Source organism: Rattus norvegicus, chromosome 9 (assembly GCF_021556685.1).
Source record: "Rattus norvegicus strain SHRSP/BbbUtx chromosome 9, alternate assembly SHRSP_T2T, whole genome shotgun sequence".
Taxonomy (NCBI): Eukaryota; Metazoa; Chordata; class Mammalia; order Rodentia; family Muridae; genus Rattus; species Rattus norvegicus.
In genome coordinates, this window is record NC_141542.1 from 93,961,811 (window position 1) to 93,989,643 (window position 27,833).

Sequence of the window (27,833 nt, forward strand, 5' to 3'; positions counted from 1 at the left end):
ACAGCACAACACCTCATTATCATGTTAGGTTTCAGGGACTGGGGATTTAGCTCAGTAGTAGTAGAGTTCCTACAAAAAACAAGGTCCTAGGTTAGGTTCCCATCTTGGAGGGTAGGGTGTGGGTGGAGGGACACACACGATAGCATATAAATACCTAAGATACAAATGAAATTTCAGAAAGGTAAATATTTGGTTTGTGCTTGACTACATTCCAATAGATTTGGTAGAACACTGGGTCTGTAAGTTCTCTTCCAATAAGAGAACTAGTCTCGCAATTTACATACTGCCTGCCTGTAACCTGTGGGAGTGAGATTTTTTTTTTTAATAAAGCTTTGGGAAATATAAATCACTAATACATATAAATCTTGAGTCAGGAAAATATGAATCACGTATATAAAGTGGAAAAGTCAACTCATGACTTGCAAATTAAAAATCTTAAATATAGCTGGGGATTTAGCTCAGTGGTAGAGCGCTTACCTAGGAAGCGCAAGGCCCTGGGTTCCGTCCCCAGCTCCAAAAAAAACAAAAAACAAAAAACAAAAAAAACTTAAATATAAACACACACACATGTATATGCATATGTAATTTAGAGTATGAGGTACTGGAAATAGAACCCAGGATTCTATCATGTGCTATCATGTGCTATCATGTGCTGGGCCAGCACTCCACACTGGACTGCATCCTTGGCCTTTAAATATCCACTTTAATGAGGAGAAATTCCATTACATTAAATAATTAGAAAAATCAACATTTATTACAGATCTTTTCACTTTAGGAGACTAAAAGCAAGTTAGGGAATAAAATGTGTTAATATATGACTATCTAAAATTTACAATAAAATTAATCCCTGTGCTTTGAGTTTCAAAGACAAGGTAAGACCCAGTAAGGCCAGCCTGTTTGTATTCCTATCAGAATGAGATATCCTCAACCCATCAACTTTGAACAAGTAGAAAAGTAGAAAGGTAGAAAGTCTAGATAACCGTGCAGATGAGAAAGCAGCACAGAGACTAAAAGAGAGAGATAAGCAGGGTAAGTAGGCAAACAGCCCACCTCTGGCAGCGTGGCCCTGGGCACATGCGCAAAGCTCCCTCCCACATCCTCTCATTTGTCAGCTATGTAGGCACCAGCTCAGCAATCCGGCCCTCAGAGCCCACAGATGTTCCTCTACGTGGATAATTCCCTTGCAAATAATCATACCTTGTGCTCTTACATTGCATTTAACTTTTCAAAGTAGTCTCATTACATACATTATCTCCTCCCCTAGCTGTTTGCAAAGCATGAGCCAGCTTAGCAAAACAGAGACCCCAGTTACCGCAGCTAACTGCAAAGTGCATATTTCAGTACCAAATAACAGCCTGTGTTTTCCTTTGCAGTTAGCTTTTCAAAGGGCCTTCAACGGGTCTATTATCTAATTGCTTGTTCACAACCACCCCATGAAAGGAATCAGGTGGAAACCACATGTTCAGCTCCATTGTATGGATGAGGACGTGTGTGGTACAGGCCAGGATGCAGAACCAGGGGCATCACTCGCATCCCCTCTCACCCTGATCCAGTCCAGCCCTGCACAGTCTCTCTCCCAGAGATGAAGTAAGAAGATAAACGATGAGACTTAGTCAGACGTTTAAATGTATTGATTGATTGTGTATGTGTGTGCCTGTACGCGCATGCAGGTATGTTCCGTGTGTCTGTATGTGAGTGCGTGCCACGCGGATATGAGTCCGAGTGTGCGTGTTCATGCATGTGTACAGCATCAGGTGTCCCTTCTCAGAAGAGGCTTTTCACATTTCGAGATGGGGTCTCTTACTGTGTCTTAGGGTTCACTAGCTGGCCACCTGGTCCCTCAACCCCACACTGGACTATCAGCATACACAGCATACCTACATACCACCATGCTGGCTTTAATCTGGTACTACTTGGGTTCTGAGGGTTGAATAAGGGTCCTTGTGCTTGCGAAGCAAGGCACTGACAAAGTCAGCTCTCTCAGCAGCCTACACAGTACATTTTCTATCAGCGAATCCACAAATCAGAGCCAACTGCTCCCAAACGGCTTCATCAAAGAAATTTAACAAACAGATTTAATGCCATGAACAGAAAGAACTTTCCATGAAGCACGTAATCCCCTCTAACCTGCCCCCCACCCCGGTCCTTTCCCCCTTTTAAAAGTTAACAGAAAGGTGTTAGGTCAGAAACAGTATTTGTGGTCCAAAAAACACCAAGATTAATTCCCTAGGGTGTGATAGGCTATCTTATCGGAGTTCTAAAAGCCTTATCTGAAATCGTAAGGCTATCTTTTAAACCATTTTGGAACTCTAATACTGAAATTAGGCGGAAAAATATATATAGAACAAGAGAGCTTTAGTAACTGCCCCTCCCTTATTTACCTGTCCAGAGACCCGAAACTGAACATGGTACATGCTAGAAAAACATTCAACCACCAAGTCATATCCTTGAGCTCTTGGTATCCATTTGAAATTAAAGAGTTGGTTTTTTAAATAAATAAAATATATATATCATATATGTATTATATATATATATATATATATATATATATATATATATATATCTACAATAGAAACCAGTGGCTTCAAGAAAACCTGAAGCAAGGCTGTTTTCACGTCAAGCACATTCATTAAAAATGAACAAAACCAGAGAAAATACAAAATGGCAGAGGTCATGAAGGATAAGGCTGACCCCTCCTGTTTCTTCCCCAGACTTGACAACATAGAAGAATTATCTGAATGGTGAAGGTGCTTTTAAAGATCTTTTTAATGTGGAGTGTTATTTGGGGTAAGAGGACCCTACAAGGGTACAGGGGATATTGAGAAAGAAACACTAAGGATTACTGTTCAAAGTCTAATTGTAGCCTATTACCACGCTAATAATACCTTGAAAACAAAAATGCCTGAGTTCTGCTCTACCTCTGTCACCTATGACCCTTTCCCCTTGGGCTCAAGAGTTGGACAATGTGGCTCATTATTGTCCCAGGAGAGAAAGACCATTGAAGCTTACTTTGGGTGAGCCCTCCTGATGAGCTAAGTCTAAATTGACATCTCAGACAGGTCACCTGAATGGCAGAAGCAAGGCTTTGTGGGAGATTTTTCTAATTGCAGAGATGTGGACAAGGTGATTAACAAGGGGAAGTAGTGGTTTGTTAGAATGGTCCAGAAGGAGACATGGATCCTTGCCACAGTAGGTGTCCTGGCAAAGGGCCCTCGCACTGCAGGTGAAACTTCGAGTGAATGGAATCCTCCCTGCCATCCCAGGGACGGGCTAATAAGGGAATTAACCATCATCGGAGGGGACAGCAGGAAAACTTCCAGCCAGTGTGCTCTTCCTGGCACCGTGACTACTCAATAAAATAAGTAAGAAGACAGGAGTGTGGCAGGGGCTGCCCTTAAGTCTCACTTTTTATCAAAATACCAACTTTCTTCTCTTCAAGTGCAGAGTTGATGAATGTGCTTCATGGTTCCAAAGTTAATTAGTAAAAGGTAAGTAATTTATTCACTAAAGTGCAGATTAAAGATGAAGCTGTAGTAAGGCGTGTAGCTCCTGTAGGGACCCTTTCTAGAGTTCAGGAGGCTCTCCCACAAAGATTCATACACCACATCCTTCTTCCCCTTCCTCAAGCTGCCACGGTTCCTGCATCAAAAGATGCCTAATGGCTACTCCCAGGCAGCAATTTGATGGAGCTGGAATCGAACCACCGTGCTTGCTTGCAAGTTGCTTGGAAAAGTTTCTCTGGAATCAGTTGCCTCCCAATTGTGGGGATGTACGTGAGGCTATCAGAGTCCACTTGGGCAAACATTTAGGTGTATTCATTTCTATGTGACCATATCATCCCAGAGATGCATACGAAGGCTCAAGGAAGGAAGTGGACATAGGCTGAGCAGAATCTCTTTTAGGATCACTTGAGCTGTCTGTCAGCTCCAAAGTGCAGAGTGTGAAACTTGGATATGAGACAAATTAAATCGGAACTTGTTTCATGCATCCAATTCAAACATCACGGGTCCAGATAAACATCTAAATTTTTCCATGGATGCTACATCGTTTTCCTTAAAATCAATGTGGTCCTTTGTAATCTGATGAAAGAGTCATTTTATAACCTTTGTACAAATGGAAGTCCAGTAGGGCTGCTGGTATCGTAATTGGGCCATTTTGAAATTAGTGCATGTTTTAATCAGATCATTCTGTCCCTTAACCAGAGACCTTTAAGAATACCCAAGGACTCTTCTTATATTTTAGTCATTTTCTTAATATTATTTCCCATGTTTGAGCAATAAAACACTGTTGAAGGACAACAGGATGGCTCAGTGGGTACAGATACTTGCTACCAAGCTTGAGGACCTGTGCTTGATCTTTGGGAATCCTGTGGTAGAAGAAAACTTCTACCTTGCAAATTGTCCTTTGACCCACACATGCATGTTGTGGCATACATGAGCACACATATACACGTACATGTTTATTAAATAAATATTAGAGAAAAAAGACTACCTTCAAGTAATCTGAAATCATTGCTATTGCAGGGGAAGGGCTATCAGAGAAATTTAATTCAGAGTCTTTCAGTCTGGGAGGTCCTGGGTCTCAACTTGCATTTAATTATATAACTATTAACAGTCCTTTGAAAGAGATGTTTAAAAGCAGTAAGGAAAGTGGTTAAATATGAGACCACAAATATATAAACATGTAAATAGGGAAACGGTGATTTATTCTTTAAGAGAATATGTATATAGTTGGGATAAAAGTTCTCGTGATAGTATTCCATTGTCACATCTATAGCAAGGTCCAGTGGGTGCTCTGTAAAGCACATATCCTACTGCAATGATAACATAAGCACGGGTCTACGATGCCATACTATGTAAATTAGAGGCTGTTGAGACAATTCACTGGTTAAAGGCATCTGCTGCCAAGCCTGAAGACTGGAGTTCGATTCCCAGAACCTTCATGGAAGAAGAGGAGGAGAAGGGGGAGGAGGAGGAGGAGGAGGAGGGGGAGGAGGAGGAAAACAGACGCCTGCAAGTTGTCCTCTGACCTCTACAAACACGAGCATACACAATAGATAAAATATAAAAAATTGAAAGTACATTAATTAACTTATTTACTTGACATTATATATGGGTTGTAAAAACATCTCAGTCAACATAATTGCCACAGCTGGGCAGCATTTCATGTTGCTTGCTGTTGAATACTTAAAATCTCTAAATGCAATAATTTCATTCTTTGATCAAAAATTCCTAAATGCATGTTCAAGTTGGCCAAGAAGAAAGAGAATGAAAGAGAGAAAAGAAAAACAAAAGAAAAGGAAAGAAAGCTGAACCTTCTGACTGAAAGAGGGGATTATTCCTGCTTACCTCAAGTTCTGGCTTCTCATAAATTAAATGAATACAATAAAATAAATAAACACCAATTATTTTAAAATCTAGCAACATGCCAATTGTGTGAGCCTGAGGCAGTTTCCCCTTAAATAACAAATTAGCAACAAACAGATTTTTTTCTCCTGGTGGCCACCAGAAGCTCTCGAGCTTTTTCTTCCTCTGAGTCTTTTTCCATCCACACTGACATGCCAACAACAACTGTGAGATTCGACTCAGCTCACAAGGGCTCTGCTTCCCTATAGACAAAGGCTAGCCCCAACTTCCCAATCCTCCTACCTCAGCTTCCCTAGTGCTCAGTGTCACCATGCCTGGCTTCCACCATCCTTTCCGACAGCAACATTCTGTGGCTCTCAGAAGCAAGAGATGGTGACAGGCAAAGGTGACCTGGCTTCTTGAGGATCAGATGCTCAGTCTGTGACTTCTTCACACTGTTGGCCTAGGCCGGGCAAGACCGTTTCAAGGTGCCATTTATTACCTGTCATTTGTACTCTAACTGAAGGCCTGGGTCACACTTCTTTGTCTCCTCCTCTCTGCTCACCTGTTGTCCTATTTAAATACATGTAGCTGTCCCAGATAAACAAAGCAGACAGCCTGGTAGCAAGAAGAATTAGCTGAGTGAGCACCCTGGCGCTGCAGGCCTGTCAGCTACCTGGCTCCAGGCAGCCCTTCCCCTGACAGCTTTATGGCTGGGACTAAGGAAGAATCAATATGAGGGCAAGGGGCTGACATTTCATTTTCTAAAAACTGATCCATCGAGGACCAATCACCAAGCAGTGTTTATCAGTCTTGGGAAGTGACTTTTTTTCTTTTTTAATGGGGGAGAAGGAGCAGGAATCATCACTAGGTAACCTGACAGGCTCAATTCTCTAAGGAGGGGATGGCCTCATAATTGGAAATCTCATGCATCCGTTTGCCGCTCTTCCCTTCCATAATAAAATGATCAATAAAAGCACAAAGGTAATTAAGTCCTCAGACTTGAGGATGCTGCCTTCTGCAGCCCCAATTTTTAATAATTCTGTCCCTCTGCATTTTAATGTTGCTGCTTTTCTTTCTTCTCACCAAAGCTAATGTTTGACATGGACCAGCGACAGGAGTGACTTATCTCTCTAACTGCTTGAATCTGACTGTTGTGTTTGGGGACACTTTCAAAACAACCAAAAAAAAATATGTGAAAGAATAGAAAGAAAAGAAATTTACAGAAAAGCTGGACCATACGATGACTTCAATGTACAAGATGAGTTCATTTGCCGAGTGCATGAAGTGCTCATGTGCCCTAAGCATCACACAGTGGCCAATTTCTAGCCCCAGTCTACCCCATCTCATTCTTCTCCCTGCAAATGGACAAGCTCAGGACCAAGCACTACTTCCTGTGCACCACACAATGCATCCCTTACATGACACGTATACAGAAACAAAATCTCACGACAGGGCCGCAGATAAAGAAAAGTCTTGATCGCCTTTCACATTTTTCCTTCTTGGAGATGTAATCTCACAGCTCTAGTTGACTATGCCTACTTACAGACTGTGCAAAGAATGAGGAATGGAGCCAATGACGAACACAGAGCCACCATACAGAGCAATACATCGTCTCATTGTGTGCTAGTACTGGAGTGAACAAACAGACATGGAATCAAGATAGTAGAAGATGCCTGGGCCACTCAGGCAAACTCTTACATCGGTTCATCATCCTAATGTCAATGCACGTCCATGCGAAGTAATAGCACTGTGGCTTGCAAATGTAATAGAGACAGCCAGAGACATGGGTGAGATCATCAGCAGGGGGATGGGACAATCTGACAGTCGGTGGGTGGCCTGAGGGCCAAGCATGGCTGTTGGGGTCTAAACAGAGCTCCAACTATGAGCAACAAGGATAAGGACCGTTATCTTCCTTTACATTGCTGTCATCCTCTGTCACTTGAAGAGCTTTGTAGTAAAGAAGATCATATTTACAACAAAAGCCGTGCTGTGGGAAACTGTGAGGGTGGGATACGGTGAGGAGTGGCTAAGACAAGAATCGTCATGGCTGCTGCTGAGAATCTGTACCCCGTGACACCATTGGTCAGCGTGAACAACTGGACAGAGGTGATAGGAAGAGGGTTGCTCCCAAGACCATGCAACCAAGCCATCGCTATTTCTCTTTCTCTTGCAAGCATCAACGCACACCTTCTTAAAGGCACACGGGATACATATGCTGCCCAATCGGATTCTCTTCCAAGAGAAACATCACTGGGCCCGGAATGATCAATGAGAGTTCTGAAAATGCCGAGGCCGTCAGATGAGAGATGGGGAGGAGCGGTGCTCCCATTTCTTACCAATTCTTGTTAACCAATATCATGCTGAAACACCTAGTGTTCCTGTGGTACCTAACATGTTTATCAAGGTTCCTTGCCAACAGCGCTTTGACACAGGCAACAACCACTGCTATCTTATAGAAGGAAACAAATCCATGCTCCACTTCTGGGGCCTGCATTTTATACAGCTTTTCTCACCTTTGGGTGTATGCAGAGTTTAGGCTCAACCAAGAGCTAAATGGTACCGGCATGCAAGAGAAGACACAAGCCTCCTGCAGAAAGCTGGGAAGGAGGCAGAGGCGCTTCTGTCCTTACCTACGGCTGATCACAAATGCCGCAATGAGAATGACCACGAGTACTACACTGCCAGAGACGGAGACCAGCAGGACGGTAGAGTTGGCCCCGTCGCCAATGATTCGGGAAGGCACTGGAAGACAATTACAGGGGGTCACATATAGGGGGCAGTCGGAAGAGGTGGAACTTGTTAGCTCATTCGACATCCATGTTAGTACATCCATTGCCACAGCATCTGCTAAGCAAATCCCACACACAACCACTCTGCAATGAGTATAAAAATATATATATTGATGCCTTAATATCTTCTTGAGGCCGAAACTCTCACGTAATGAAAACCTATATTCCTTGGTGAAAAGCACACTTGGAAAATTCCTAAGGTTTGTTCTACCTTCATCCACAGCTGTTCAAATCAAACCTATTAGAGGACAGCTCAAAGCACCCCCCCTTCCTTTTAGCCTTCCTGTATAACACCGAGGATGACAGTGTCCCTTACAGTCACCCCAACTTTCCCATCTGTCTTCTTCATCCTCACATAATAATCTGCCAATAAGAACAATTTGTGTCTGTAACAGACGTTGAAAATTCTGTCCTAGCCATCTCCTTATCAAGTAGGCCCAGTCTGGGTTAAGTAATTAAGGAGGTGGAGAGCTCTCGCTCTGTAAACTTGTGTTCAGTTAGCCATTCCAGCTCTCCAGGGAGCAAGACTTAATGTTGCTATACAAAGGACTTAAAAACACATGCACACTAATGACACTATTTAAACAGATTCCTAGAAATAAGTAGGAGGGGGGAAAAAGGGTAATTTTGGTTCCTTCTTTAATCTTCTCAGGAAGAAAACTCTTTTTCTTAAAGTGGGGTGACTACAGAACCTTCAATTAGTCAGGTTAGCAAACCCATTATCCATGGTTGGTAGAAGGTTCAAAAAGATAAACATCGACATTGTTTTTCGTTCGTAGGAAGACAGACGGGAAACTCTTATGAAAAATATTCTCCTTCAAACAGCACGAGGTAGACACTGGCTATTCTGTTTCATGCAAATATCCACCGGAGCTAAATGCTTACCTAGAAAAACAACCTAGACTTAGCTCTTTGGGTTTCACTAGAGTGGGGTTCAACCTATAAATGAGTGGGTGGCGCCTGGGTGCTCTCTGTTACCTGTATTGGTAGTGACTTCCAAGGGTTCGCTGAAGTCTCCATAGCCAGCGGCGGTCCTGGCTCGCACGTGGAAGACATAAGAAGTCAAAGGGTTCAGGCCTTTGATATCTGTGTTCCTGGCAGCTGTCCGAACTATGCGATAGCTTCGTTCATTCTGATCCTACATTAGAGCAAAACATAATTGGCGAGGTGCGAAATGAGTGAGTCCTCTGACTCCAGATCCCCAGGAGTCTGCAAGCAAGTGACAAGACCCTGGGTACACTCTCTAAGCCCCATGTTCTCCGCAATGCTCTGCAGTATTGAAGTATTGGAGTCGCTTTTTACAGGTTAAAAGAACGAGTTCAGGGTCATTGTTGACATTGATCCTTCTAGGTTTTTATTTATAATCTTTTGAGAGTTTCGAGAATGAATCCATCTGTTTTTGAAAGGAATATCAAGTGATGGCCGATGATTTTTTTTTTCTTCCAAATTAAGAAATTGAAATTGGCATCATGATCTTTTATTTCAGACCCTTATCCCACGTGTCCTCTGAGTTCTCCTTAACGTGCAACGGACTGGGACACAACTGGGAACTGGGAACCACCCAGTTCTATTCCTTCTGCTTGACACCCTGCCTCCCTTATAAAGGCCTCTTTGCTGTCTGGAAAGTAGTAAAAATTATTATAATCTGATTTCAATTAAATAATCCAGTCCCCCTTCTACTTCAAATAAGGAAGCCAATAAGAGACTCCTTTAATCCCAGCACGCAGGAGGCAGCTGTGTCTCTAAATTTGAGGCCAGCCTGGTCTACAAAGTGAGTTTCAGAACCATCAGGGCTACACAGAGAAACACTGTCTTGAAAAAAAAAATCTGAGGTGGGGTTAGGGGGAGGCTGATTGTTCATATTCTGGACAAGCCTGGATGTAAATAACTCTGTTCAGAACTCTGTCCACTAAGAGACAAATTATTTGCTAAATTAATGCCTTTCTATAAAGGGCTGAAGAATGTAATTTCCCTCAGCCAATTTTCTGTTAGAAGTCATCAAAACCCACACCTTTATTTTGAACAGCAGTGATCTGCTTAAACATATCATTATTTTAGCAGTTATGAGTCATGCTCCATGATAGAAGGTATATAGATTAGGTCTTGATTTCTTGTACTCAAAAGAAAATATAATTACATTAGAACATTATGTGTGTTTTTCAAGATAACGAGCCAAATATTACATTTCATAATCAGATTTGTTGGGAATTGAGATGCATTTGATTCTCTTTTACTGCTGTTTCGTGATGTAGAACTGCCTAACACTTGAACAACACAAAGAAAGGAACAGAAAGAGAAAGGGAAGGAGAGAGAGGAAGAAGGCAAAGAAGAAAGAAATACCTTTTCATAATATTTCACTTCATATTCTAAGATGACTCCGTTTGGTCGATCTGGTTCCAGCCAAGCCAGAGCCACACTGTATCTTGTAACTTCTTTAGCCTGGACCAAAGCAATGGATGATGGTGCTATTGGGGAGAAAAAAGAAAGACAGACCGAAATAATAATTTTACTTTGGAAAGAAACATACTTTAGGAACCACTACTCAACAATTTCACTCAGCTTCAGAGTGCTTGCCTTCCTGCTGGCCACGGTGCCCTTCTCCAGACAAGAGCATTTATCAATGCCGTTGCCTCTAGACCTTCCTTTGTATAGGGATTGTCTTTAAAAGATCATCTGTGAGGGGACTGAGGGCGTGGCTCTGTGGGGAAGGGGTAAGGCTTGCTCTGCAATCATGAGGACCTGAGTTTGGATTGCCAGTACCCACAGAAAAGCTGGGTGTGGTTGGCACTGATTTGTAACTCTGGAAGGAGAGAGGTGAGTGGGGAAGGATCAGAGGACTGTGGAAATTTGACTAGGTTTGGCTCCCATAGGTTCCTGGTTTTAATTTTAGCACTATTAGGAGGTGTGGCCTTATTGGCGGAGGCATGGCCTTGTTGGAGGAGGTGTGTCACTAGAGGTGGGCTTTGCCCAGTGCAAAAGACAACCCTTCTACACCCTTCAAATCAACATGTAGAACTCTCAGTTCCTCCAGCACCACATCTGCCTGCAAGTTGCCAAGCTTCCTATCATGATAATAATGGACTAAACCTCTGAAACTGTAATCCAGCCCCAACTAAATGTTTGCCGTTAAAAGACTTGTCTTTGTCATGGTGTTTCCTCACAGAAATGGAAACCTTAAGACATGGGCCGTGGATGTTCTTCTATACCTGAGGTCCTCCTATGACCACTGCAAAACTGGACATGGAAATGGGTGTGTATTCACACACACACAATCAACTGTGAAGCCAAGGGTTGGGTGACTTTAGGAGCTCAGTCTTCCTAGTTCCTGAAACTGCTCTTGCTATTGTGCCATGGGTACCAGGCTCCCTGCCTGAGGTGTCCCTTTACAAGTCATAGCGGCCTCAGGCAAATCTCCATTCAAGCCAAGCAAGCCTTCTACCCTACCTCCAAGTGCTGAGGCATCTTACTGATTGATACTTAAGTTTATACAAGCAGAGGGATTTGCCATTCTTCCACAGTTACCGTGGGAATGCTGGAAGGCAAGCGATTTATACACTTTCCAATACAAATAAAAGTACTGCTTAATTACAGCAAGACTTCTCCATTTAAGTATGGCCACGCAAATAAAGAAGAACACGAATAAAATCCATGATGGTCTCTCTGGACCTAAGTGACATTATGCGACATTATGCGACTATTTTACAAGAGGCTGAAGTTGTTCTCGTTCCTGGTGGGCAGCAAAGCTTCCTTTCCACCGAGAATAACATGAAACCAGTTTCCTTGGGTATGCTACTGGGGTGGTGGGGGAAAGGTGGTACATACTAGAGATTTATGAAACCAGGCTGCCCAATGCTCGCATCTCTCCTGTGAGTTGTCATCTCTGGCCAGCTGTTAGCAAGGACTGCTATGACAGACATGGGCCAGTGCCAACAACGTGTGATCCCCAGAGAGAAGAGGAATCCTTCATCTTAGCTCACAAAGCTGGCCTCAAGCACCAGAGATTAGGGGGCTCGCTAAATTGAATGCATATTCACCTTATTCCCCAAACTGTGAGAATGTGAAAACGAGCTTCCAAGAAATGAATGTTATCCACCCATGTGCCCATAGGGCTTCCAACTTGCAATGCAGAAAGGACAAAGTAAAATAAGTTAACACCAGAAACAGATATAGAAGGAGTCCAGACCTGCCTGACCATACATGATGCTTATGTATCCTAGCAACAGAGTAGAGTGGAGAGACCCGTTCAGTGATGTCTCCTAGAGGCAGATACTGACAGCCTGACATCTCTGTTAGGGATGCCCTAGGATGGAAACACAAGTTCAAGTTCAGACACCCCTCCCAACATCCATCTCCCCCCCTCATATCCAAAGCTATTCCAGATTGGAACTCAGACATAAACACCATTGAAAGATACAGTGTATACACATGGTCTCCATCAAAGGCAAGGCCAAGGTTAGTAATACCCCAACTGGATGAACAAAGCTGTATGCAGCAGACATATGGAAGCCACTGAACATCTGAGGAAAATGAAGAACGGAAATGTGCTCGTTAGATGTATTAACTCACACACACACACACACACACACACACACACACACACACACACACACATTTTCTTTCTTTTTCTGTGCTGGTTGGCATAGAACTTTTATCCTATAGAATTCAAGAAGCAAGTTTCTTAAATATAGAGGTAGAGAGGCAGCCAGGCTCAGGAGGCCGCCTGGCTGTGAAAAGCCATTTCACTCCAGGTAATAAATATATTGCCTAACAGAGCACTTTAGCATACACTCCGTGAAAGGGGGCTCTTTAAGCTCTGAAGTTCGAGATTGGGAAATGAAATAGAAAAGTGAAGCCATTACAGAAGAGGCAGGAGGGAAGCAAATCAGAAAATTATCAAATGAACTTTCTCTCAGAAACAGTCTGGGTTGGATCCTGAAAAAAAAAAAAAATTGACAGAGTCTCTGGGCAACGGTAGCCTGGATACCCCCAGAGAGTGGTGCTGAACTAAAATGGCTTCTCTCTGGCTCCGTTATGAGGACACCGCAGCACGGGGAAATGAATCCAATTTCCATTTTTGAAGTTGGAGCAGCAGCATTCCTGCAGCCGCTCAAAAGGGATCTGAGCTCAGCCTGGCTATTGGAAATTCTCAAGCAGGGAGACAATACAATCTCCTTTAACAGAATAGGCTCAATGTATGCTTACTTGGGAAATTGATATGTATTGATGGGACAAAATGGACAGAAGGGATCTGTCATAGAAATGCAGGAGAGAGAGAAACAAAAGAGAAACGCAGTGGGAAGGAAAGACAGTGAAACCGATCGGATGAGGCCAGTCCGAAGAATTTGGAGTTGATGCTTGGTGTTTGGGACCATCTACAGAAATACAGAATGCATAGCTCTAATTTACCAAAAGTGCCCCTCGATGTGACTGTTACATTTGAATTCTTGATTGAACAGCTGTTCTTGGGGGAAGGACAGGGTGTTTAACTGGGCACAGTGACAAAAGCCATCTATGGGCTGGTAAGGACAGGAAATATACCTAAGTCAGGCAGGCATTTGCACATGGAGCCCTCTCACAGAAGATCTCTGTCCCTCCCCTGGGAAGAACTCGGGCCTGGGAAAACGTCAGCTCTGCCATCCTGCCACTTTGGGAAAGAGGCAACTTGGATGTCCTCCACATCACAAGCCACATATGGGCTCGCCCCTTGCCTTTTTCTATCTATCCTGTTTCCGACGCAGTCTCCAATTCTACATCTGGAAGCCATCAGCTTGCTGCGTGTGCCTGCCTGCAGCTCATTTCCCTCGACGAGGCACTTGGCAATGGAATGTCCCAGTTGGTCCCTTAGTCCAGTTGTTCCCAAGCATCGGTCTTCTTACACTACCCATGTACCACCACCCTCCAGTCCCCAACAATGTGTATCATGAATATGTAATATTTATCTGAAACTGTGTTATATTGCAAGGAAACTTCCCATTAATGAGTTAAGGACTGTTATCACTCCTAATTAATGACAGATAATCATAACAATATAAAACGTAACTGAACCTATGTTATCAGCCTTCCCTGGGTACTCTCACCCTGCCAAACTTTGTTAAAATGTGAGATTACCCAGCATTCAAGAAACACTGAGGCTATCCAGGCACTGACTTGAGATCCTGACCTTGGCATACTCAGAATTACTGAGAATGTTAAAAAAAAAAAACAACCTAACTTTTTTTTTTTTTTTCCGGAGCTGGGGACCGAACCCAGGGCCTTGTGCTTCCTAGGTAAGCGCTCTACCACTGAGCTAAATCCCCAGCCCCAAAAAACCCTAACTTTATATAGAGCAACCCAGCCTTTGTTAGAGCTCAATGGTCCTGCTCTAGGACCACCCTAATGCCATCACTGATACCTATGCACACCTGCCCTTCCCCAGGCCATCTAGAAATGTATTGGTTTTGCTTGGTTCTGTTTGTTTGAGACAGGGTTTCTCTGTCTAGCTCTAGTTGTCCTGGAACTTGCTCTGTAGAACAGGCTGACCTTGAACTCAAGAGATCCACCTGCCTCTGCCTGAGTGTTATGATTATAAAGATATACCACCACACCAGGTTTTAACCTTACATTGTCATCATTGTCGTTGTCATCGTCATCGTCGTCATCATCATCATCATCATCCCACCATCCCACCACTCCATCATCATCGTCGTCATCTTTTCTTCTTCATTGTAGTGCTGGGATCCTACCCAGAGCCCTGTGAATTCTTTGCAAGTAAGTACTCTACCATCAAACTATGCCCCAGTTCAATGTATGTCTGCCCGTTTTAAACGCCAGAACTTTGCTGTAACACACAGTGAGAAGGAATAATGACACTAACTGGTAATCTATGGGTAGGGAAAGGTGGCTATGAAGCTTGTAAAGGCAAGCAGGATGAGAGGGTGATATCTAAATAAAGATGTATGTTCTCATTCAATTATGCCCATAATTTCCAGGGTTTTGTGGCAATGTTCTGAATAGCAAACAGATGACAATTGTCCTAGTTTGAGATGTGGGTAAGAGAGCAACTTCTTCTTAGTACCAAGGGAAATTTTTTTTAACCCCAAGGATATTCTTCATTTCCTCTTTTACTTACAAACCATACCGACATGACAATTCAGCCATTCAAAAAAAAAAAAAAAGAGTAAGCTTTATGTCTCTGCTTAGGAATTTATATTGGAGAAGCACTGCATAGGACAAGACAGTACTGGGGCCGGAGGCTGGGATAAGGAGAAAGGTACCAGGGGTCACAACGTAGTTCTCACCGAGGTAAGGCCAGTGTGGTAAGGTCAAGTCTTTTCTGACATCTACGTTGAGAAACAGTGGAGCACGTCTGTAATCTAAGCACTGGAGAGGTCGATACAGGTCAGAGACTCAAGGTTAAATATTGCTGCACTGTAAATCCAAGGGCCAGCTCATGCCGGATGAGACCCTGTCTCAAAAGACTTTCATGAGGAGGAAGCAGGATACATAGGGTGAAGCTGGGACAAACGCACAGAAATTTTCTCTCTGGTTCTGTGTGGAAGACCTCCTCCAATGCATAAGAAAGAAAGAGAGAGAGAGAGAGAGAGAGAGAGAGAGGGAGGGAGGGAGGAAGGAAGGATAAAGAAGAAAAATAATTATTCAATCCGTATACCTTAAATATTTTTCACCTAAATGATTGGGTAGAATGCTCAACTGACTTAAAAAAAAATTTGAGGAGGGAAAATGTGTCTCATTCTACAATGATGGAAACGAATAAGTTTCCATCTTGAAGATGTCTCTCATCTTTTCTTGCCCAAACGTTTCATTAGTAAAAGACTCTAGACACAAGCTTAAGCTGCTAGAATGCTGCTTTTCACTACAGCTCAGGATTCGGGGTGTCCAGCATAGAGTACTGTGGTCAGTACACTGGAGTGAATAATAATAAGCTAAATCTTAAAATTGATCTACTTTTTTGTTGTGGACAGTGAAGCATTTCCTGAATATTAAGTGCCAGCCTCCAGTGTTCCTTCAATCCCCTCCCCTTCAGCTTCCACCTCTCCTGACCTTTTGTGGGTTTAGTTTTGTCACTTAGCTTAACCAAGACATTGACAATAGGCGGTGAAGCAGATGACAGTCCTAATTATAAATGGGATCTTTGTTTGCGAGGTCCATGTGACGTTTCTGAACACTTTTCAAACACGCAGGCTGTAAAATGTCATTCAAATGTAAGTTAACGGGAAAGCCAGGCTTCGCTGCACCTGCTCCAGACATTCTGAGGGACTGCTCTTTAGGATGACAGAGGTGTTGACAATTTACTCACTGTTTCTCATCTGTACCTCTAGGGTGGATGCAAATAGTTTTCCTAACCGGCTTAATTGCGAGGAAGGGCGTAGTTGGGATTTCTAGGTCATTTCCTGCAACCCAGGAAGGTACCCAGCTTTCCTCTTGCCATCTAAGACTGTATGGACCACTGCAGGCAGGTGGCTGGAGTGGGAGACATCGCTGTATGTCCCCTGGGAACACCCATCACGCCACATAAGAGCCCTCTGCAGTCAGACGAGGAGCGCCAAGATTAAACAATTGGAATGGACTGTCTTTCCCCACACCAACGGAAACAAGTAAAATTATTGTGAAATAAAGCAAAACCTAGAGAAGATAAAAGGGAAAGTTCACTCAAGTTTGGAAGCTGAATGGATCGAGCTGTCTAATAGAAAACCAAGATAAACCTCACACATTTCCCCAACTTCCGCCAACCCCCATTAAGACACTCAGAATTCCACATATCCCTGAGAAAATGAGAATTTAGACTCTCCATTTGCTCTGCACCTAAAGTTGCATCAGGTTTGCGAAAGACCACAAAACATTCAGAAGGCACATGTGGTTTTATCTCCGAGTGTGTTTTGGATAAACAGAAACCGCATAGATTAGAGGGCTCCATCGTGACTAACGGTGGCACATTTCACCGGGAGGAAGAATTACAGGGGATGCTTTGATGTCAAACAGAGGTGGCTCCCTGTAAGAACATGGCAAATTTAACTTTCTTTGGTTCAAAGCTCAGCACTTCTCCCTGCTCCCTACTGATGTGAATACTGCAATTTTCTTTTATTCACTTCCTCAATGACTTGCCATTAAACACCTACAAGTCATTTTACTGCCTCAGTTTGGTGCTTGTGATACCCAAATGGGGATGGGGAACAACAGAAAAGGAGACAAGGAGAAAAGACCCAGGTTAAGATGTACTTAACTCCTAGGCTGTTACGTAGTCCATTCCTTTCTTGTGTCCTGCAAGCATCGTGAGCTATGAGTGAAAACTGTTGGGGTGTATATTTATAGGGCAAAAGAAAAGAGCTCAAATAACCCAACTGCTTTTCAATCCTGGCTCAAATTAGGTTTGGGGGCAATGGTGGAAGAGCAAAATCAGCCCTTCCAAGTCTAGAAGCCTGAATGAGCAGATGTCAAGGGTACATGGTCATTGTTTGGCCTGAAGATGACTTGGCCACAGCGCGGCGGCTAATTCCTTCCTCCTGCCCTGGAATCTGAATTTAAATACTTCAGGGCTCTCTTCCTAATAGGAAAACTGAATGCACAGTTTATAAATACCTCTGCTTTATTCAAACAGCATATTTAAATTTAATTACTTGCCGTTTTAAGGTGGGTTTTGTTCAGTCTTTCCTCTCTCAAGTCAACGCCACAGCTCTGATTTGCTTCATCTCAAAGGTTTGTGCATTTTAAAATGTTGTCAAGCACCAAAATGAAGTGCTTCGGAGCACTAATGATATCCTGGTGATTAAAGGTTTTACACCGCAGAGAAGCTAAGAATGCTGGTGCTAACAGTCATGGCTTCCTTCCACATTCAAGGAGAGAGAAGAATTTCTCATGGACTCAGTAAGTATGTATGGCACAAGGACCTAACTCCTGAGCACCTCGGAGAGGCTACACACTCTGTTTTGTGTTTTTGTTTTGTTTTGTTTTGCTATTATTCTTATAGTATTTATCTACACTATTATTCTTATGGTATTTAAAAGCTTCAGACACACATGTTTGTAGCACATTCGATCAGTTAGATTACTTTTGCTATCCGCCCTCCCCCATCAAGTAAATTCCTTTAAAAACTCAAACGCAACTGCCCCAGGATCCCTGTGTGAGAACCTTACCCTAAGCCCTACAGCTCTTCCTTAAGTTGTTAAATTACGGCATCCCGTGAGCACGGTATCCTTTTGAGACAAAGCAGCTGGGCTTGGTGGTACACATCTGTAATCCAGCGGGCGGAGGCAAGAAGGTGATCCTGATTTCAGAACCATGCTGGGCTTAATAGTTTAAGATCAGACTGAGTTACAATGTGAGGCCTTGCCTCAAAAAAAAACTAAACAAAGGAAACAAACAGACAAAACCCCACAACAACCACCCCAAATTGGAGGGGAGAAAAAAAAAAGACAAACTAAACAAAAGGTACAGAAAACCAAAAGTTGTATCATCTGCTGTTTGTCACATTGACAAAAAACACACAGCTTGATTTTCAGCCAAAATCTTCAGAAGAGTCTGAATTAAATGACATCTATTTACATTTAAATACGGATGGATCCATATGGATTAATTTTAAAACTTTGAAACACAGGACGATTGCATCTTTCCCAGACAGTGATTTTTTTTAGAGGGAAGTGCAGCATGTATTTTCAACAAATACTACAACGCAGGCAGGGCATGCGAATGTTTACTGAAGGGTACGGCTGGGCTGTCACCCGGTCTTTATTTTTGGCTTAATGTGGAATCAAAGCTTTAATACAGTTGCCTTTCCTCCCACCCCCACTGCCAAGAGGTAGACAGCAAATTATTTTCAACTCTTTACGGAAAGTCATCTATAAAACTTGGAACAATAGGATGTGATGTTTTTAACTTTCGTTTAAAGGGCTTGTGTGCTGCGGTGGGAGGTAGCAGGACCCTCTCCATTTACTTACTGTCCAGAGATGTGAGTTCCCTTTATCCTAATAGCTGTTTCAAAGATGGAGCTGCCCAGCCAAAAAAACCACATTCCTAGACTCCCTTTGTATCCAATGACGATCATATGACTGAGTCTGGGACTATGGAATTTGGTTGAAGTAATTACTTATTTTCTAGACTCGCTCATGAATATCCCCCTTGTGACTCTCCATTCTCTCTCATCTGTAATCTGCCAACTGGAGGTTGATGCCAACCTCGGCCTCTCCTGGAGGCCCTGATGCCAGCTCTCCCCACCAACTGAATGTGACTTCAGCAAGAAATTATGTTTCATTGCAGTAACCCACTTGTGGGTGTTGAGGGCTACAGCAGGTGCCCATTGGAGCAAAGTGGGGCCATTTAGCCGGAAAAAAAAAAAAGACATTTTCATAACAATGAACTCAAATGAAGTGTAGTGTACTGTGGCCAACTAAAGATTGATCTGTGGTCTGAAGTTGCCAGAATGGTGTCCAGGTTCCTTCCAGTTCCTGGCTATGGATGACGGACAGATCCCCACTCATTTGTGAAGAACTGGAGCATGTTACCCTGAGGTGAGCAGGGCCAGAGGCAGAAGTTGAGGCTCTGCGGGGACACATGAGCCTTCTTCCAACAGTAGGCTCGGCAAAGTAAGCTCATCAAAATGACAAAATACTGGGCCAAGGGATTTGGCTGAGCCTGTATCCATATGAGATAGAGAGGAGAGTAGGGTTGGGTTAGCTTTTCTCTTCAGAAATAGAGATAATTTCGTCTCTGTTGCATAATTAGCAGCACACAGTTGAAGATGTGGATCCATGTGGGTCAGAGCTGGTCACAGAAATGAGAAGGGAGCTGTCCACCCTCACTGTACACACACACACACACACACACACACACACACACACACACACACACACGCAGCACCCTTCTACTCTTAACTACTCCTTGTAGTAGCTATAATTATCACTCTTGTGTTTCAAATTCAGGAATTTCAGCATAGAGAAATTAAATAATTTGACCAAAGCTATAAGAGTTAAAAATCCAAGTACACCTGACTCAAAGGATCTTTTCTCCACACCACATGTCTGTAGTGACACACACACACACGATGAACCCACATTAGGCAGCAGTGATGTACCAAGCCTTATTCAAAATCTCTTGTAGGAATTAATTCCCACCAACTTCCTGAAGCAAGCACTATTATTATCCCATCTTATAGATGAGGAGACAAAGTAGTGTAGCTTCCTTAAGATAATTCTGTAACTGGTGAATTTCAGAGCCATATGCTAGCACCCACTTCTCACCCACTGGTCTATAGAAAGCTGCACATCTTCTTTCTTTCTGTTAGGATTTGAGTGGGAACTGTACCCCCACAGGCTCATGGGAACATTTGCTCCCCAGTGGTGGTACCAATTTGGGAGTGTTATAGAAACTTTATTATGGAGGCCAAGCTAGCAGAAGTGGGTTTCTGGGGGCAGGTCTTGAAGGTAGCCCTGGCCGTCCTGAAACTCACTCTGTGGACCAGTCTGGCCTGAAACTCAGAGATCCACCTGCCTCTGCCTCCAAAGCTCTGGGATTAAAGGCAGTGCTACCATGCCCTTGACTGAGAAATTGTATGTTTAAAAGCTAACTTTCCTTTCCACAGAAGTAGTTCTAACTACCACAGAGTCACTGTGGTGGTTTTCCCAACCTCCTAAGTCAGTAGACATGGCCTCTGCTCACACACAAATCACATACCTCTTGGTTTTGAATCCCCTCCCATTGAACTAACTCAAAGAATGGAGATAGCACAAAAGATAACACAAAAGTAATAGTATTTGGAGTTGGAGGAGGGGTAAGTGGCACAAGTGAAGTTTTTGGAAGATTCATAGTATTCTGTTGTTCTGTGCTTTGTGACGTGATAATCCAATAGGTGTCTGCTTAGAGACAATGCCAGTGGTGACAAGTGAGAATATCACCTACTTTTCTTGTTCACAATTGGCATGACAACAAGACCATAAAACAAATATTAAGGTTATCGGACATAGTGATTTACTGTACTTATCACAGAAAGACTGATCCCGAACCCCTGGTAAACCTTCCTGGTCAGGAAAAATCTAAACAAGTCAAGAAAGAGGGACACTTCTGTAGAACGGAGTTACCGTGCCGGAAATACCAGGATCCCTGCGCTTGGGGAAGACAATAGTTACATTGTCATTTCCCTTTTAACGGACACTACTTTATTTGCCACCATAGGGATGGTCCTAGAATCTCACAGGACTCTGTAAGGAGTCAAGAGCACCGACCCCTGCTCTGGTATCCCTGCACTGAGTACCTTCTGAGCTTTTTGTTTCACTGCGTGTTTTTCAAGAGGTTTGTTGGTGCATTCTGACAAGTGTAGCCCAACACTTGCCAACAGAAACACCACAGGACTTCACACATGTACTTCCTGCTAAGTCAGGATGCCAGTTTGAGGCAACAGGAAAACAAGCCTTTCCTCTTGGTGGTCTTTTATAGGAATTTGCCTGACAAGACAACTGTATTAAGATACAGTTAAGGGCAGTAAATCTGGTAACAGCATAACAGCATTTCTTTTTTTCCACCTTAGATGCTTCTAGTGAGAAGAATGCTCATGTCAAGCTCACGTAAATTGAAGACTTATTGAGTATTTCAACTGTCCTGTCTGTATACGACTTGGATAGAGAACCCCCTTGTCAAAGCCAAGTCCTCCGTGACTCACAAGGCCCTCCAAAATTCATTTGGAATATGTAAAGGAAGCCTCTTGTACAGAGCGGCCAAGAGAGGGAAGGATTAACTGCTATACACCGAGGCTTTACTCCTTCACTGTCAGCCCAGCTGGAGAGCTCTGTGCCTCCCAAGGCTGCAAAATGAAAAGCTGGACCCAGGGCTGCTTTGTTTCCCAGACAGCTGCTAATCGCCCTGACAATGCTGCACAATGCTACAACATTTAGCTTTCTGACATCCAGAGCATCTAGATCGGTCCTCAATTAAACATGTTTTAATCACCAAGCTTCTAAACGCCAGCATGATAGATAGATGCGCCCAGTAGAGCTTCGCTCTTGCCTCCTGCTTCCAACACTCAAAAATGTCCACATTTACACATAGAAAGGCTTGAAAACCTTCAGAAACTGACCAAGAGAGTCCCGCTCCTTTCTCTCCATTAGCTACTTTTAGCTTTCTTACCTCTGTAACATTCGGTAGAGGGTAAGGCATTTAACATTTGCTAAAGGAACCTGTTGGCTTTCATAAATAGACTGTGACTGCTGTTGTTTTGAATTGTTTAAGGTGTGATGTCAACTAATTCAGGACAGTTGTGACTTTGCCACTTAGGATAACGGAATCATCTGTGATGTAAATGAAGAAGAGGAAGTGAAAGGAGGAAGGGGAAGAAGGAGGAAAAGGAGTCAGCTAATAGATAAACCCAGAAAATCTCCAGAGACAATGTTATACAGTCTCAGGCCGATGCCCAAGTTAGACTAACCACTGATGTCTTATTCTGGATACATGTACTTGTAGATAGATTCAAGACAATTTATCATGGTTGAGTCTCCTTTCAATCTTATTCTTTGATATTCTTTGTAGTTTTTGTTTGAGATAAGTTCACACGTAGCCCAGGCTGGCCTTAAACTTGCTATGTAACAGATGACCTTGAACCTCCCCTCATTTTCCTGTTTCACCTACTCAGTGCTGAGATGGCAGTTGCACCCGGATCAGACTTTGAAATTTGCTGATAGAGGGTATCATGTTCCTTTGTTCACATTGGCCTTCATTTTGCAAGGGCAAGAATACAGCTTTACAGTCTTTGCCAATAAGCATCATTTGTGGCTATCGTTATGAATACATGATCTGGTTAACAACCCTAAACACAGTACCAGTTTTCATAAGTGGTAGACATTTGTACAGGACAATGGAAAAGAAAAGCTCAGAGACAAGAGGCATTAGCCATTCTGAGTTATTGGAAGAATTTTCAAAATTAGATTCCCGTTTCCTACTTCTTGGACTAAAGGAGCCAGGCAGAGACACGGTTCTAGGGGGTACCCACTTAGGAAGTTTAGTTTCTTGTCTTTCAAGGAAGACTGAATGTATCAGGAACTGCCCCTTCATTAGAGCTGTCTCGGAGATGGCCCGCTATCTTCCAAGTTGAAACACTAGGAAGTCAATTAGTGTCCGTTATGATCTGAGCACCTGTCGACAAAGACCTGGACTGAAATCAAACCCATTAACATAGTCACTCATGGCTGCCAAGTGGCCGGGCATTGGAACAGTTAGGATGTAATCTACATCCAAAGAGGAGGTGACCCAAAGGCAGAAAGGTCCAAAGCCCCATTAGTCATCTACTAAGTTATCCAATTCCCCATCACGTATATATGATGTATGTATCTAGAGTAGGACACCTATTTTCTAATGGTCATTTTAAGAGCTCGCACAAGCTACTCACAAAAGTCAGGGTTGCAATAAATTGAGAAATTGAGTCCCTTTACCTAAATGTTCAAACTTTTTTTTTTTGTTTGTTTGTTTGTTTAATGATTCTCTCAGTGCATCTGAAACACAGTGGGGAAGAGAGAAAATTCAGATAGCACTATTTGGGAAAGGCTAATAAAGTAGTCACAAAATTATAGGATAGAGATTACTGACAGGGCCTTACTGTCTTAAGAAAGATGTTGGTGACTCTTTCCCTGCCAAATTGATGCATTCCCTGCTAATGTGGAAGCTTTGCAAAGCCAAATGTCACTTGGCTTACAGAACCATGGCGCTGACAAAAAATGGTGAGTCTGGACAATGACATGGAATGTTGCAAGCAGAAAGGCAAGGCAGACAGAGAGCTGCAGATGAACACCAGGCTTGGGATGCTGAACCTTAATTCCTCTTTGATCCCACAGTATGGAGGCATAAGGGAGTCCTAAGCACAAAGACGGAGATACGTGCGGAGCAAGAGCTGTGAACTAGCCTTCCACTTTCCACTGTCTCTTTTGCTGTGAGAGACAGGGCACAGGGAAGCCACCAGCGAGTGAACAAAGAGACAAAGGCCTTTGGATTAGATTATAAACAGCTCCTTTTGAATGTGGTTCCTCAGAATGGTCACTACCCTATGATATGCTCTCAACAAACAAACAAACAAACAAACAAACAAACATGGCCATAAAACGAATCCTCAACTTTGAAACTTTACCTCTTGGACAGTCCTCTTAAAAGGCGACATTTCAAATTAGGAACAGAAGAGTCATTTACGAAAAGGATTTAAGCTTGGGAATTGGCAGCCACAATTTTTTTTTTTTTTAATTTTTAGGGTATCAGCCAGAAACGGAATTGTGTATGCCAGATAGTTTAAACTCCTACATGCAGTATAAGCTCAGAGCGGAAACAACTGAGCCATTAAAATTTAAAATGTTATTAAGGCCAATAGATGTGTTCAACTAGATCTGTGCTTAAGAATTCAAGATGACATTTGTAGTCATAAAATATAACAAAGACTGCATTAGGAAAGCCCTAACTGTTTGGGGAATTTTTTTTTTTTTAATAAGGGGAAGGGGAGTTCACGGCATCTCTCAAGGGCCTCTCTTTAAACACAATTTGCTGAAGTGTGAAATTTGCTGGATCCAGCTCCACCCAGGAGTGAATCCCTAAGAGTTGGAAGAGCCTCATTAGAAACAACTTCTCACCTAAAAATACTCACACGGCATGGTCACTGAGAAACCTGTAAAGTCCAGCGCCAGTGCGCTATGGACATTATTTTGTGTTCACTCTGAAATGGAGGAGGAAGAGAAAAACACACGGTGCAAAGAGAGGCTCCACTCAAATATACCTCAAAAAATTAGAAGGGCTCCTTCTCTGAATAACACATTTAAAAATTCTAAGATTTCCAAACTGCATTGTCTTAGGCTCTCTCTGAAGCCAGCTCCAAATGAAGTAAGTTCCAAATGAAAGCTATAAACACCTTTCTTCCTGCCTACTTGAGGACAGGCTAACTTCCACTGTTCAGGGTTCTGCTGTCCTCCTAGTTCTTGGTGAAAATGAAGCAACAACAAGCACCCACACATTCTACAGTGATGACTCTGCCTCCACTTTAAGTGAGAAGAAACAAGTTGATAGATATGGCCCCCAGAATTCAGCATTTAATTAAGAATGCTTCCTACCAAGCTCCCTCAAACCTCCATCTCCTAAGAACCCTATAGGATCAAGGTAGATTCTTTGGGCCTCAGCACAACCAAAAATTCCATCCTACATCAGCAACTCTTGGGATCACCAGTAATTTTCAAAGTTAAAAAAAAAAAAAAAAAAAAAAGAGTCCTTGGCTACCTTAGTGAAGGCAGAGGATACACATAAGCTTTCTGTTACTAACATATCTGAAAGACTGTTTCTATGTATGCCCTTAGCTTTGGTAAGGAAACATGAAGTTCTGTTTCCAACTACCTTAACTTATTACGCCCAAAATACACACTTAGTCACCTCCCCCACCCAACGAGTTGATTCTGAAGGTAGCAGATTTACTGCTTGCACTATATTATCTAGACAAACAAACTCCAGGGAGCCACTGTAAGCTTTCCCTTCTCAAGGAGTGTTCTAATGGATGGATCTTACCCAAGTGTCCCAAATACTGGGAACCTGCTGGTGGCAGATCCTTGCTGCTAAGGCTTAGCAACTAATTCATCAGATAAAAAAAGAAATTGTGTGTCGACCCTCTATTTGAGGACAGACTTGGGAGTTTACCAGAACTCTTTGTTCCTCTTCCCAAAAGGACCACAATATTCAAGTTTCCTTCATTTACTTAACACTACAAATTTGGCTCTTTTGTTTATTCAGACCTGACTTGGGCACAAGCTATGACCTTCAAGTTCAATAATAATACAGGAGAGAGTGTCTGTGATATTTCTCAATGAAAGCCACCATGTTCCTAATGGGGGGGGGGGGAAGGGCAACCACAAACACACACACACACACACACACACACACACACACACACACACACACACACACACACGCCAGGTGGGTACCATGGAAAGGCTAATTAAAGAAAGGAAGTGCTCACCACTAAGGCTTACTTCTCTGAAAAACTATAAACCTAAGGCATTATTTTCTGATCTACCTGAAGATCATAGGCAATGTCTTCCTCAATAGTCAAACTCTACCTTTGGAAGACACAGACAAGGACTTCAATTAGTCCCTGCAGACTTCTGATCTCTCAAGGCAGCATTAGTTCTTCAACATGACTTTTAGATTTTCATGATATTTAAGGCAAAAATAAAAAGTCGTAGGAGACATCAGCAGGGGGTTAGTGGGAGCTTTGATAAAGATTCTCTGGATCTTTTCAGATGTTCAATTGCAGACCCAACTCAGGAGTCTTCATTGGCTAATCTAAGGAGACAGTGATTCATTTCGTTGGTTGGAAGGATAATTAGAGAGTGCAGGAACCCACCTAAGAATTTATGTGAACCCCAGGCTCTTCAATTCCCATTGAAGGCAGGCATTTATGTTTTGCATCTCTTGATGGCTACCCCAGCGAGCATTAGGTTGGCAGTGGAGTTCAATGGAAGAAGCACAACATTGAGCAATGAGAAAGAACACAGAATTAGGCTGCCAAAAGCAAGCAAGAGAGTGGACTCTCTGTCTCACAGATGAACATGTGTGTATATTTATGTAGGAGCAAAGCAAATGGAGTTAAGGAAGCCAGTGTTCTCTGGCTTGGGTGTATAAATAAAAACCAACATCCATTTTCTGAGAATGAAATATTTACCTCTCTAAACAATGAGAACTTTCACTTATACACAATAATTACCACTAGGCACTGTAGACACACCATTTGTCTAAGCTGCTCAGTCAACCTTGAAGTTGGATAATTTAGTAGATTCCTTTGAAAGGCTTTTCATTTTTCTCCTCACCAGGCCTTATGGTACCAACCATGAATACAAATCCAGGAATTCTGGTTCCCCAAACAAAAAAGGCTATATTTTATGAAACTGCTTATGCATTTGATTTTAGAACTATAATAATGAATTAATGAGTAGGCCTATTAATTACAGTGGAAATAACAACATTCTACAGGAATGAAAATCTTTTTTTTTTTTTTGGTATAAACTTTAAGTCAGGAGATCATTTCTTTAAAGAAAATATTGTACTATATATATATGTCTTTTCAATACACATTTCATAAGGTCTATGGACTAAGCCAAGAGCCTGTGGCTGGAGCAGACCTGTTAATGAGAAAACCACAGCCTGGACGGTCTGAAGACCATTGTGTTCTTGGTCAAGCTTATAATTATCCAAGCAAACAGAGGTCTCTCAACCAGTCGCCATTTTTGCACCCCATTATGCGCCAACAAGGAAGGACGCGCAGACAGTGTATCCTCAGTGCAACCTCAGTGGGATTTCTTTACAGACTGGGTTTGTTGGGCCACTTCCCTGCTTCTATCAAATTCTGTAGGGATCAAAAGATCAAAGCGGACAACAAACCATTGCAGTGAGAGGATAGCATGAACAATCAGAGCATGTGGTTATCTAAGACCTGAAGTGGGAAGGATGTAGACTTTAAGGAGAACCAGGATTCCTCTCAAAGCAAAGGCATTTGCTGAGCAAGACTGATGGCAGGCACTTGCTGAGCAAGACTGATGGCAGGCACTTGCTGAGCAAGACTGATGGCAGGGCTTCCATACCTGGAACCCATATAAAGATGGAAGGAAAAAGTTGACTGACTCCAAAGTTGTTCTGACTGTGGCGTATATTATGTGCCTATGCATATCACGCACACACACAAGCACCCACGTGTGCGCGCGCG

General features: G+C 42.7%; 1 protein-coding gene across 3 annotated transcripts in view; it reads right to left on the reverse strand.

The window, feature by feature from the left end:
- The window catches only part of Epha4 (Eph receptor A4), a 143,407-nt gene that overhangs the window by 23,627 nt on the left and 91,947 nt on the right, over window positions 1-27,833 (reverse strand). For all 3 annotated transcript variants that reach the window (XM_087566338.1, XM_087566337.1, NM_001162411.1), the window contains 3 exon segments: window positions 10,478-10,602; window positions 9,116-9,275; window positions 7,979-8,090 (listed from right to left, as the gene is read on the reverse strand). In XM_087566338.1, coding sequence (XP_087422464.1) covers window positions 7,979-8,090; window positions 9,116-9,275; window positions 10,478-10,602 — 397 coding nt within the window.